The sequence below is a fragment of the Mesocricetus auratus genome, unplaced genomic scaffold, assembly GCF_017639785.1.
Source record: "Mesocricetus auratus isolate SY011 unplaced genomic scaffold, BCM_Maur_2.0 Super-Scaffold_6730, whole genome shotgun sequence".
Classification (NCBI taxonomy): domain Eukaryota; kingdom Metazoa; phylum Chordata; class Mammalia; order Rodentia; family Cricetidae; genus Mesocricetus; species Mesocricetus auratus.
In genome coordinates, this window is record NW_024429184.1 from 91,134,169 (window position 1) to 91,148,604 (window position 14,436).

The following is a 14,436-nucleotide window of genomic DNA, read 5'->3' on the forward strand; positions in this document are numbered from 1 at the left end:
ACTTTTACACTTTTATTTTAATTTTTGTTCTTAATGTAATTATATTTTTATTTTGCAGTGCTAGGAGACAGAAATAGTCAAGCATTCTACCACTAAAGTACAGTACCCAGGCCCAAAGGTTTTATTTAAAACAAAAAATTGTCAAAAGAATTTAAAGGCTACTATCTTTTAAAAGTACATATATGTTAGAGATCCTAAGTTACTTTTTCTTTAAGGAAGGAAAGTTGAATAGCTTATGGCTGCAGGAATGGAGATCAGTCATAGCAAGGAGGGCATGGCGGAGCTGAGGAGCTCACATCACAGAAGATAGGAAGCAGGAAAAAAAAACTGAAACTCTCCTGAGTCCCTAGATGTAGGAGGTTTGTTTCGATTGCTGTATTTGTTGCTGCTATTGTTGATGCTGTTGTTTTTAACTTAATACCTTTTTGTTTAAAATGTTTTACAAATTCACTCAGCAAATATCTAGGTCCTCAAAAGAGTCATGTGCACATGTGACCACACGTGTTTCAAGTATTTATTTACTTAAACCAATAGTGCTTACTGTGAGTTGGGTACCAGTCTATATACTTACCAAGGGTCAGCTCACTCCATGCCCATCACAACTCTATAAAGCCTCCTATCATCTTGACTTTAACGAAAAGATTGAAGCTAATAAAGCTTTAGTGAAGTCCCCCAGGTCACCTGCCTAATTAAACATCACAGGTCAGCACAGGCTGATCTGGCAACCAAGTCAGCTATAACAGTTAACATCGTTCAAAACTCTTACTTTTGCTATGCTTCTTGAACAATGCATGTAATGATAGAATAACACATGGGTTTGATGTAGGTATACTTCTCTACATGAACAATCAACAGTGGAGAAAGACTGGCCAAATTTCATAGTAACATATGTTTTTTAAAGGCTAACCAAGGCTTTATGTTAAAAGCTGAAAGTAGCTTGTAACTAACATAAATCAAGGCTGGGCATTGGTGGTGCACACCTTTAATCCCAGCACTCTGTGAGTTCAAGGTTAGCCTGGTCTACAGAATGAGTTCCAGGACAGCCTCCAAAGAAACCCTGTCTCAAAGAGAAAAAAAAAAAAAACTAACAAGTAAAAATAAAACTTTAATTATAAACTTTTTTAGAAAAACAAAAAATTGAGGACAAACATTTCTATCAGAGAGAAAAAATCATGCTAACAAATATAGTCTTATTCCAGTGCACCCTTAACCTAACAGCATGAAAACAAAAGTTGCATTTTCCACAGTTTCCCAGTTCGTTCAAATCAGGGTTATTTGAAAGATTCATCAGCCACAACTCTCACTAACGTTCTCTTTTCCCACTGTACACATGTGTAACTCTACCAGATCTCTGTTTTTCAAGTATTCGTGTAAAGCTCATTTAAAAGGTCTCTGCACTTCATAACACAAGATCAATATGAACAAAGTGGAAACCACAAGCCCAACAAAAAAATAGGCAGAGGAAAAAAAGCTAGAGTTAAGTAGGGTAAGGATTTCTTTTATTATTGAGAATTAGTTTCATGACGAGCCTAATCGTTAGAGGTATTTTGGTATCTTTTATCTCTTGTTCAATTTAACTGTCCTACTGTAAACCACCAAGATTCAAACAATAAAGGGCAGGATTTAAGGCCCCTTCTTCTCACTTTTGCCCAAGCGTGAACACTTCTGAGTCTGGTACTCTTCCCAAAGAGTCACCCAAGGTCTTCAGAAAAGCATGAATATTCTTACGTGAAATGACATGGTCCATATACTGAGGTAAATAAGGAGCCCAGGTATCAATAGTTTCTTTCCGTCCTGCCTGCTCAATTCTTCTCAGCTCTGCCAGAAGCAGGGCCTGTGCAGCCTCTCTCACCTAACAGAATCACAGAAACAAATGAGAAAAAAAGAAAGCATCTCAGTTGGTAAAGTGATATCCACAAACCAGAAAATTCATAGTGACATAAAATCAGAAAGCACAGAAGGCATATTTACTTACATGACAAACACTATAAATCAAATAAGGAAGTGAGTAGTTATAAAATATTGTCATTAAATGATAGTATCCTACATATCATACAGTATGCTGTTATTCAAAAAATGTTAAACTATTGGAAATATTTCTAAACTAATAGAAAGATATTTATTCAGCTTTATGTTTAAAACTTGATTTTCCAAAGCATTCTTATACCCTAATACAGCATCTTCAATTATTAAATTTCCATGTATCTATTATTGGTTTTCTTTTTTTTTTAAATCAATGTTAGGAGTAGTAAATTGTTTTCCCTAATACCCAAAAGAAACTTAACCTTATCTAGTAAATTCTTTATATACTACAATTTTGCTTGGAGCTAAGGGAAGAGGATGAGGGCAGGCAAATATGTTAAAGCCATTCACTGGATAATAATGTTTGAGTCAACAGGCCAGAGAGATGACAGAGGTCTCCAAAAAAAATTATTTCTTGATTTAAAATTTACATTTCACCAAGCCTTTTTAATATTTGTTATCTACTTTATCACATCAACACTGCCTCAAGCATTGATCTTTTATACAATCCAATAGGTATAAATCCACACAATTCACATATACCTAGACACAAACAAAATGGATAAATAGATTCTTGTGTAACCTCTTTCAGTTCTATAGAGGGAGTTATTTTTCAAAATCATATCAATTTTTTTCAGTTGGCTATGCAACTTTTTATTTTTCAGTTTAGTTTTAGTTTTGTTTAGCAGAAATACCACAGGCATAAGCCCAAAGAAGCTAGTCTATTTTTAATCAAAGTATCAATCAATTTATATAATTTATTAACTATTTATAACTTAAGGGATAACTCAGCTTCATTTAAAGAAGAGTTTAAGTAAAGCATTCTTTACAAATCTATTGTCTTCTAAAGTGAATTAAAAGATTATTCATTGAAAACTTTAGTATACTTCAGTTCTGTTTGGAGCTCACTCAACAGAGACTAGAACAGGCCAATAGCTTGAAGTATTATGATGCTTCAGCCAGCAATAGGCCAGATATACAGAGGTCCTATAGAGTTATTTCTCAGTGACATCATGGTCATTTACTGAGTATATATACATACAATATATGATGTTCAAGCAGCAAAACTGTCTAGTACAATGTGTGTTCTCGTGAGAATTACACTACAGTCTCTGCTATATAAATGATCTCCAAATAGTATAAACAAAGTATCCAGGTTTACAAAGTAAGTAATTGCTGTCACTGACATTTAATCCAGCTCTATTTTAATTCCAATGACTGTCTTGTTTTACTAGAACACAGGACCTTCTGTTGGCCTCTAACTACTCACTTGGAATTTGATGGAAAGGATTATATTGAATATGCAATCATGGGGAGATGGTTATATGTCCTCGTCATGTGAGTGCATTATCTTTATGGAAACCAATACTTAAGAAATAATTCTATAGGGTATGTTAAACTTTTAATGAAACGCTCAATGAATTTTTTCAAAATTAAATAAACAAACTAGAACATCTACTGTTTACTATAGAAACAAAGGATGTAAAACATGGAAATCTTTTTTATTAATTTTTTATTTAAATTAGAAACCATCTTACTTCACATGTCAATCCCAGATCCCTCTCTCTCCCCTCCTCCCCAACCCCCACGAGCTCCCCCAGTTCCCTGCCCCATCCCCCCTCTGCTCCTCATGGAGGGTGAGGCTTTCCATGGGGGATCTTCAAAGTCTGTCATATCATAGTGGGCAAGGCCTAGGCCCTCCCCCCAAAACATGGAAATCTTAATCCATATTTTCCACAATGGAATGAGTAAGTGATAAGGACAGATGAGATACACATTACTTTTGTTTATTGGAGTATCTTTCTCTTCCTTATTACCTCTAAGCATCGATCTTGCCATCTCCGAGCTAGCATCTCCAGAAGGGGAGGTCTAAATTTATCCAGCCCCAGCAGGTCAGGCAGCATAACACAGTGCATGGCAGCTAACTGGCTCCATCCTATCAAGAGGTTACATATAGCAAACATATTAGACATCTTGGTACTCTCCAGCAAATATAAAGCTTTTATTTGTATATATTCATCTAAAACAAAGGTCTGTTAAGTTATGTTATAAATCACTTTAGTTTAATTCTAGTATGTTTCAAAACATCATGAATTGTATTGTATCCCTCAGTCACGTATTTAGTAACCTATGAGAACTGGGAAGATTTTAAAACCAATAAAAACAATTTTCCACACAGTTTTGCCAAATTTTCAAAGAAAGCATATTTCTAGAAAGATTTTTCTAAAATAAACATATTAGATGATGGGAAAGGATAGAAATAAACACATGTGAGAGCTAACTAAACATGTGAACTTGTTGCCAGGTAAAAGGGCATTCACACAGATCTCTATCATAGGTTCAGTCACTTAAGGCATGGCCATCTGTGTGCTGCCAACATACCAGCCAAATGAGTGTCTTCCTTTCTTTGTCGGGGGCTTTAATTAAGATAGTTACTGACCCCCCCCTCACTTACTAAATGAATCAGAAACTTAGTCACAATCAAAACTAAAATACCAAAATGTCAATTTTTAAAGGAAAACTGAATGATGACATTTCACACAATTAAAAACTTGACAATCCAAAATTTACAGTCTTAAACATCACTGATTCTAACTTAAAGAAAATCAAGTTATTTTTTCCAAATGTCTGATTCTTGATATGAAATTATTCGAGAAAGACATGTTATTTACCACGATACTAGTATACAGATTTTATGAGTTATTTCACAAGTGTGCAAAACTGTATATATAATGAATTACCCATGAGGTAATTATTGGTTCATGGCATTTTGCCATTTTTTTCTAAATGATAACATCTAAAGACAAATAATAAAGAATGAGTAAAAATTCATTTGCTATCATTTATTATCTGTAAACAGAAATTCAGCAGTTCTATTCTTTGGAAGACTTAAAACTGTGTTCTTCTAAATTAATAATAAAAACCTATGATAAAATACAAAGTGATCTCTGAAACTGTTATAAAGAGAGACAAGTCACCTACTTAAATTTATCCATTCAGTAAAGAAATCCTCATCAACTGATAACAAATATGTAATTGCATTAATTTAAGTGATGGACACGCATTTCATATTGAAATTTATAAGACAGGGATATATACTTATATATAGATACATATATATCTAATGAGTAATTTCTTAATATGTTTAATGTTTCACAGATGTCCTATTGAACTACTTATGATTTAACTTTAATGGATGATGATTCTTACAAAGCCCTACAACATATTTTAAATTAAATATTGTTTAAAATGGCTCAACAAATATTATTCTAATTATTCCAATCCAGTCTTCACATTCAAACTTTAGGCTAGTGCTCTTACAGAGAAACCAAACGAACAATGATATTGCCATTGTGAGTTCTGTTCTCTCATCCCTGGGGTGTACTACTTGCAACAGGTGTTCTGGGCTTACCAAGCAATCTAACACTCCCTTTGTTTTAATGGCCTTTCAATGTAAGCTTTGGTGAAGGGTCAGAATAATTTTCAGTGACATTTTAGATTTTGTAAAGTTCTTCCTTTTCATTTTGCCCAAAATAGTAAAGGTCAAGACCATACTAGAGAAAATACATAACATAGAACTCATGAGCCCCATTACATTCCAGGTTTAAATGATGCTAAGAGAGTAAAAACAGCAAATGTTGCATTTGCAATTTCAGAGCTCCAAAATTATTTTCCATTTGTGTAACTACACAGCAAGAAGGATACTCTAGTCCAACTCAATCCAAAGTCTTAAATTACAGAACTCTGTGCCTCTGCCTAAAGCAGAAACAGTACAAAGGATAGGTGAATTCCCATCAGCTTATGTAATCAACCTAAAGACTTTTCAGGTGAGAATGTAAAGTAACAGACTCACCTGCCTTATACTAGAGCATACGATTGTGTAAGGACAGCACATTGTCTCTCATACACTAATTGTACGTGTAAAATAAGTTTAGGATCCTTAAGGCCACAAAGCAAATGGCAAAACCACAATGACAAACAATCCACCTTTTAACCAAGATTCTACAAGGAAGCTTAGCGTCCCTGCTCTCCTGTAGCTGTGTAGGTAATGGCAGACATGGTTTTCGCTAGGCAGGAGGGAACATCACAGTATTTACATTCAGCACCTGGCATTGAGTTCAGCAAATAAGGTCACAAAACGGGAACCTCAGGACTCACACAAAATAAAGCAGATGGAGGTATAAATCAGATAAAAAAAAAAAAAAGAATAAGTTTATCAGGCCAAAGCAGAGACAGAAAGGCAGTTGATACAAAGTGAGAGAGAATACCTTCATTTACTAAGAAACAGGTGTGTAAAGCGGTAGAGGCAGAGGCAGAGCCAGAGTGATCAGCATCAGACCGAGCAGAAACGACAGGTGCAGCGACTTGCAGAGAAAAATAGGAGAAATAAAGAGGAAAGAATTGAGGTACAGCAGTTTCTGAAAAAAAGCTCAGTATTAGTGAAGAATGAAAACAAAGTTAGCAAAATATAGTGAGTATACAACTAAAAAATGATGTTTCAGTTGGAAGGGAATGCTCATTAGAAAGTACTACTGAGACGGTGAATCTCAATGTAGTTCAACCTCCGCTTAAAGCCAAGATTGTTTTTATATTATACATCCACAATAAAGCAAATCTTATATTTTAAAAAAAACATGAGCACAAGACAAGAAAAACTACATTAAGAATTCTCAGAAATGTAATTAAAACATATGACAGAGAAAATTTTAGGTGGCCTTCATACTGTTGATCATATTTTTCAAATAGTTTATTCTCTAATATTATGTGTAAACTATTTTTAAGTATCTGAAAGGACTACCAAATGGCATTTTGATTCTCTACACTTACGTAACAACTCGACTTCAAACGTACCCACTTGTAAAGAACCTACACAGTACGTTGCATTGAACTCTTGGAAGAATCTTAATACAGTTGCATTCACTTTAAAAATATATGCACAAAAACAATCATGAACTACACTCTTATACAATGGATAAACCAATCCCCTCCCCCAACTCAAAAAAAGTTGTACTCCTAGGAAAATGTTGCAGCTTAAATTATCATATGAAAAAACCCAAGGACCTTGTGGCATACACATTCTACAACTGGGGGTCAATGTTAAGATTTAGAGGTCATAATTTGACACTTCCTTCCTATGAAAAAATTACCATATGTCATGCACAAGCATCTTCAAATTAATCCCTCTCCTTTCTTTTGTTACTGAGCAGCAACGGCTTTGGGCTCCTGAGCGGATCAGGCATTGTCTGCTGGATGATATGTTTGCTTTTCACACAGTGAAGGTCTTTTGTTATGATGGGACAGCTGCAGGAAAACAACTTTTTTTTATAATTTTTCACACGAATGTCACTCAGGCACGTGTGACTAAAAGAAGTCTGTGAACAGTAGGAGAATGAAAACTATCTCCATACTTCTCCCACCCATGGAACTTTTACGTGAAAAAATGCAATTTTTTTTTATTATGACAGACTTGGTTTTATTATAGGGCTGACTATTTTGTGTTATATTTATTAATTATGTCATAATAATCTAAAACTACCACTATAATCTTAAAAAGAATACAAAATATTTAATACAACCCACTGAAAATTTTCATTTTTAAATTTCTCTTCACTATTTAATTACAAAATCAGTTTAATGGCCTGAATAACATTTGCTTCCGCATAGTGGGATTCCCCCTGTGGCTGAACTTCAAGCCACAAAAAATGCTGAGCAGCCTGCTCAGGGGGTCCCCAACAGTAGAAACTTCTGTGATGTCAAAATTGTAAAATATTTATTATTATTGTTTGCATTCAATATGCTTAGAGGAAATTGTTTGCGTCTATAATGCACCTGGCTGCACTCCTGCCCAGCTAACCCTCCCTTCACTACAAGTCCCTTCTCAAGGTCTCTGAAAAATCTGTATTAATTCTGCTTGATTTCACCCTAATTCTGTAAGTATACTAGAATGAGAGGATGAACCTGTAAAGGTTCAGTAGTGGCTGATCACTATCCACTAGGTCAAATAAATGGAATTAAACCTTGATGCTTTCTCAATGTACTAGTATTCAAAAAAAAAAAATAGAAGCACAGTTGGCAAACCTGCCTGAGTACATATACTAGGACATGACGCTCAACCCATGCAACTATTTATAAAAGAGAAGAAAATAAATTTTTGGTACTATAATTTTGGAGTCATGTTTAATAGAAACAGAAATAGGCATTTATGTTGATTCTTTAATAAATCTTCTGGATACTACAAACCAAGCAATAAAACTAAGGGATTAGATTTACTAAGCTTTAATGATCTCTGAACCAACATAAAAAAAAATGTCAAAATTTAGAAATTCGCTTAGAGTTCACTGAGAAATTAAACTCTTGTCACAGCTTTTTACAACTGTCAACATATAGAATACTGTGAAACTAGAAGAAAACATATCACTCAAAATAAAACATTCAACGTTTAATAATAAATGACAGACCTGAAATGTTCTGTGAGGGTTTAAGCATAAATCATATTTGCCCATCTTGTTAAGGCAGAAAAGTCTCAGTGCCACCTATGATTTTCTTATGGAAAGAGGCTGAAGAGACATACGCTCTATTATTTTGCCAGGGAGGGTCCTTTAAGAACGTACTATTGTAGTTCAGAGCCTCATTCACTACTTATCATCCCATGGAAAACTTGATCATATTTTCAATAGATCCTAGTTTTCTAGGCTCTCTGTTATTTTGTTGTTGTTTAATCTAATCTGACTATACATATCTTTCAATTATTTCATTAGAATAAGTACACAAAAAAACTAACTTTTCAAGACTATAAATGCGCCAGGCAGTGGTGGCGCAAGCCTTTAATCCCAGCACTAGGGAGGCAGAGGCAGGCAGATCTCTGTGAGTTCGAAGACTAGCCTGGTCTACAAGAGCTAGTTCCAGGACAGGCTCCAAAGCCACAGAGAAACCTTGTCTTGTAAAACAAACAAACAAACAAACAAACAAAAAAAACAAGACTATAAATGCTTGAAAATGTTAGCAGCCTAATTTTGTATTTTACTGATAGTTTGGAACTATGAGCAAAAACTTCTTAAAGAGGCTGTGTCCATTATGGTTTGTTTTTATTTTGTCTAATTTTATTTATTATGATGATGATGTAGATATCTGTCTGCTTCCTAATAAGAGAGAGAAAGAAAGGCATAGATTTGGGTGGGTGGCAAAGTGGGAAGATCTAAGAGAAGTTGGGAGAAGGGGAACCACTGTAATAAGAATATATTGTATGAAAAAATCTATTTTCAACAAAATAAATAAATAAATTTTAAAAACAAAGCTGATAAAAGCACAGACGTGTGAGGAGCCTGGAGTGTTACAAGCCAGAGGCCTGTTGCCTTATCCTGGCCTACATCTAGGCTCCCAGACCACAGATGCCTTGACCATTTCTTTGTCTGAACTCTGTGAATAACAGACAGAAACTTTCTGAAATCTACTAACTCAGCAGACTATTAGCTTCCACCACACCATGAGCTAAGAATGTCATCAGATATTATCTTGGCCCCACAGAAAAGCTTCCCCAATCTTTCTGTAACCATCACTCTGATGACACAATATATTTTAAACTTGCCTTGATTTACAACTTTCTTTGTTCTATAAACTATGAAACTGCTTCCATGTTGGAACAAGGAATTTGCGGTAACCTAAATCATGTTCTTGGGCAGTAACTCCAAAATAAACTATCGCTTACTCCCTTAAGATAAAAGCTGTGGTTTTGAATCAACAGAAATAAATAAATTATGGTAGCAGCCATGATAACCTGAAATGCAGAATATGTATTGCTGAAGTAAGTACAATTACCACAAATAACTACTTACACAAATTTGAAGGTTTTTGTGGACTTTTGAAACATACTATTTCTGGACACCCTGCAAGTCATAAATAAATCCCTGTCTTAAGTCATAGTAATGGTCTTGGGAATTATGTCCATAATTGTTATGATCCATTGTTTCAGGACATAAATAAGCATACAGCACAACACTACGATAGGTTATAAGAAAATCGCCTATTCATACTATAAGTTTATACATCATGGTAGAGATTCCAGAACTACATTAAAATTTTACTTCAGTAATATACTTATTTATAATTCAGACATGTTTACTTAGACATTGAGTAACAAACTAGGATGCAATGCAAAACTGAACTGTCAAACACTATTAGGCCAAAAAAATTCCTCTATGAGAGAATTAAATAACCAATGGGAAATGGGTGTGCAAACATTCAGACAACAGAAAGAATTAAGGACCTACCATTTCAGAATGAATTAGCAATCCCACAGTGATGAAAAGCATAAACGTTAAGGCAGTAACATATCAAGAAGCTCATAATATTTTAAAACTATAGTAGTTGTTCTGGAGCAATGGCTCTGTGGTTAAAAGCACTTGCTGCTCTTGCAGAGGACCCCCAAGCTCAGTTCCCAGCAGCCACATGGTGGCTCACAGCCAGCTGTAACTCTAGGCCCAGAGGATCCAGCACCCTCTTCTAGCCTCTCAGGGCACTAGGCACACATGTGGCATACTTGTATATATTCAGGGAAACACACACACACACACACACACACACATATATATATGTCATACATGTATATATGTTAGGACTCCAACTAGACATCTTAAGAAACCAAGTAAAAACCTCCAGTGCCAGGAATGGGCTACATCTTGTTGAGTCATTGGCAAAAAGGGTACCATGGAATCCCTAAAACATCAGAAGGCACTGTTCACACTACTGGAGAAGAAAAGTAATTATCAATATCACTCAGACACAAACCCTGTGACATATCTGAGATAGATTGTTTAAATAGTGGCACAAATGTTATAGGCGTCACCAACCACTGACTGGATTTAAAGCCCACTTCATGAGAAAGAACCTACACCTAACACTGCTAAAAAAGCCAAAAAACCTAAGACTAGATAGATTATGGGCCTAGGGGAATGCCTGATACTATTATTCTGCTAAAGGAATATAATGAAAAAATAACTCCTGATGATATAGTGTTATATCCATAGGTCAGTGACTCCTTCAGTGTTCTTCAAATGAGCTTCTTTTTGCAATAGATGGGAATCGACATGAAGATCCACAATTGGACAGTATGAAGAGAATGTGAGATGTTAGAGAACTCAGTCCTAAATGTGATGCCTTCATCAAGTCCCTACCATCAGGGCACAAGAATGTGTGTGAAAGAGAAGGAGGAGAGGTTGAAAGAACCAGAGGTGGTGGATGACTTAAGGACAGACTGTCTTCCAAACACACATGAACTCACAGAGACCATGGCAGCACATACAAGGCCTGCACAGGTTCAAGCCAGGCTGGGTGCCAGCACTGAGGGGGTGAGTGGACAAAGGGCTTGACCCCTAACCAAGAAGCTTTCTAATACTGATACCCACTGGCCAAGGAAAAATCAGTTTTCTCCAACTGAGTGTCACTGGGTGTATTAACTACACTTCGGGGCAGGCCCCATGGCCAGTAGGTGTTAGCCAACAACGACAGAAAATCACTGGTATTTTTTTTAGAGTTTTTGCTTCATTTTCCTTTCTTTTCCCAGTTTTTTGTCATATTGACCTTTTGCCTATTTGTTTCGCTCTTTGTTTTTGTGTTTTCATGGTATTTTTTTTAAAAAGAGAGATAGAGAAAGAACATAAAGTAGGGTGGGTAGGGAGATGGGATGAGTCTGGAAAGGATTGTGGAAGAGAAACCTGATCAAAAAAGTTGTGGCAAGGTCACAAGCAAGTCACAGTACTCTTTGCAAATTTATTTTCAGAAAGGGGTTAGATTTATGTCATCTACAGTAAGAAATGGAAAGCAGCTCTTGTTAGGCAATCATAGGAAACATTTATATGCACTAACCAACAGTTTATCGCTGTCTTTTTCAGGTCAGTAGTAGAAATGTAGGCTTGCAGTAGAGTACTGGATGCAACACTTAAAATTCTGTGTTTTAAATTAACATGTTACTTTTTAATTTTTATTGCTGATTAAATTCTTTCTGCATGCATATGAGACAAAGTGAACCCTCTAATTGGCCTATTTTATCAGCTTGACAAAGTTCCTAAGGCAAGACACAGGGAATCTGAACTCAGCAAGTAGAGGATACAAAGGGGAGAGTCTGGGGAGAAGAGAACAGAATTTAAAGGCTGGGGAAGAGAGAAAAGAGATACTAGGGCTGAAGCTATGCAGAAGGATCTCCTCAGGTTCCAGCAGAGGACCAACCAGAACACTTCAGGAAACTAGTGAGGAAGGGAGACAGTGAGGAAGGGAGACGGACCATCGGGAAGCCCAGAACAGTGCCTTTCTTCAGCAGCCTGCTGGGGATGCTCAAGGAAGATCTTGCCTCAGTAATAGGGAATAACTGACCTTATTTAGAGCACTGCTCAAACTGCCTTCACAAATTCCATCTTAAAAGGAAGCTCCCGAAGGTTTGTAAGAATACAAAATACCTAGTAGCCTGTCTGACAGGTTTTTTTTGTTTGTTTGTTTGTTTGTTTATAGTGTTTCCAAGACAGGGTTTCTCTGTCTAGTTTTTGGCACCTTTCCTGGAACTCGCTTTGTAGATCAGGCTGGCCTCCAACTCACAGAGATTCGCCTGCCTCTACCTCCAGAGTCCTGGGATGAAAGCATGAGCCACCACCACCTGGTTGTTTGACAAAATTTTAAGCATCTGTCATGTTAATCAAGCATGAAAATTCAGAGGCAGGAAAGTGTAGTCCATAATAACAATTAATAAAAAACTCAGAACAAGCAAGGATAAGACAATAATCAGATAACCCCACACATTCAAAGTGAGATAGGAAAGATATAAAAATCATTACCCAAGTCAAAAATACATAAATATGGGATTGAAGAAAGTTCACACCCTGATGGAAAATAACTAATTAAACTGAAACTATTATAATATAAATTAAATCAAAATCTGGGAAAGTGGCACAAAAGTAGTAGGGTTTAGTGGGTAGAGGCAAGTACAGCCAAGCTAAAGACCTAAGATTTCCAGTAGTTTGTCCTCTGACTTCCACATGTACTCCATGGCACATGCAGACACACACACACACACACACACACAGAGAGAGAGAGAGAGAGAGAGAGAGAGAGAGAGAGAGAGAGAGAGAGAGAGAGAGAGAGAGAGAGAATTTAAATAAATAAAAATTTAAGGCATCATTGACAAATGAGGCAATTTTAAGAAATCTAATATGCATATAATGAGACCACTGAGAAAAGTATTTGAAACACTATGTAAAATAATTGCAAAATTCACACAAAAAAGTATGAAATAAAAAGTAGACTCAAAGATACTTGATAATTTAAAAAGATAGCAAAAAGAAACAAAAAAGAAACAAAACAAAACAAAAAAGATAGCAAAAGAAAGAAAAAAAACAAAGGAAAGTGGGACAGTGGGAAATACAGCAAAAGAAAAAAAGAAATCAACTAAACTCTAACTATATGGACAATGACATTAAAGGTAAAAAAAAGCTTAAAACATTAAAAAGCAAACTGCGTCTAAATATGGTGGCGCACACCTTCTATCCCAGCACTGAAGGGGCAGAGGCAGTCAAGCCTCAGCAAACTAAAGGCCAGCCTGGTCTACAGAGTAAGTTCCAGGACAGCCAGGGCTACATAGAGAGGCCCTGTCTTAAAAAAAAAACAATCAAGTCAAATTAGGTTACATTGGATAAAAGAGCAAGACATAACTACATGATGCCTACATAAGAAACAAGCCTTAAATACAAAGCCTCAAAAAGAGAAAAGGCAAAAAGATGGGAAAGTTATATGATTAAAATAGCAACTAAAGATGCTAAATATTATGAATATAGTATGTTTCAGAAAAAAGAATATCAGAAGCATAAAGATTATCATTTACAATATTAAGCCAAATAATAATAATGATAGCTCCAAAAATGTATGTACCTTTTATGGGAGTTTTAAAAATAAACATGAAAAAAATCTTCCAGAAGTAAAAGGAAGCATAAGCAAATAAATAATTATGATTTCAGGTTTCAATCATCTCATCTACTTAATAGAGACAAGTAGGCAGAAAATGATCAGCTATTGACCTGACTTTATAAAATACTCTACCTAACACCAGACTATACACTTCTTAACATACACAGAGTATATTCACCAAGTTAGAGCATGTGCACACAAACACAAGCACACACATAGAAACACACACACACATATGTATGTGTGCACAATGGTAACGTAATACAAATGATAATTAGCTTGATTTAGCAATTCCAAAATATACAAATATATTGAAACATCCATGCCACTAATATACACAATTATTTTTAAATAAATAAATACAGTAAAATGGAAATATTCCAAAGGATTCCAACATGGAAGTAATGTTATTTCACTATCAATGAGAACCCAGGCACATTCTTGGAAAATCTTGGAAATGTTGGAAAA

The 14,436-nt window shown here is 35.5% G+C and overlaps 1 protein-coding gene across 2 annotated transcripts in view; it reads right to left on the reverse strand.

The window, feature by feature from the left end:
* The window catches only part of Wdr7 (WD repeat domain 7), a 253,422-nt gene that overhangs the window by 168,116 nt on the left and 70,870 nt on the right, over nt 1–14,436 (reverse strand). The window contains exons 17-19 of one of the 2 annotated variants that reach the window (XM_005074662.4): nt 6,291–6,386; nt 3,840–3,958; nt 1,729–1,852 (exon numbers count right to left, since the gene is read on the reverse strand). In XM_005074662.4, the coding sequence (XP_005074719.1) occupies nt 1,729–1,852; nt 3,840–3,958; nt 6,291–6,386 (339 nt within the window). The remainder of the gene's footprint in view (nt 1–1,728; nt 1,853–3,839; nt 3,959–6,290; nt 6,387–14,436) is intronic. The other variant, XM_013116796.3, reaches the window with a different exon arrangement.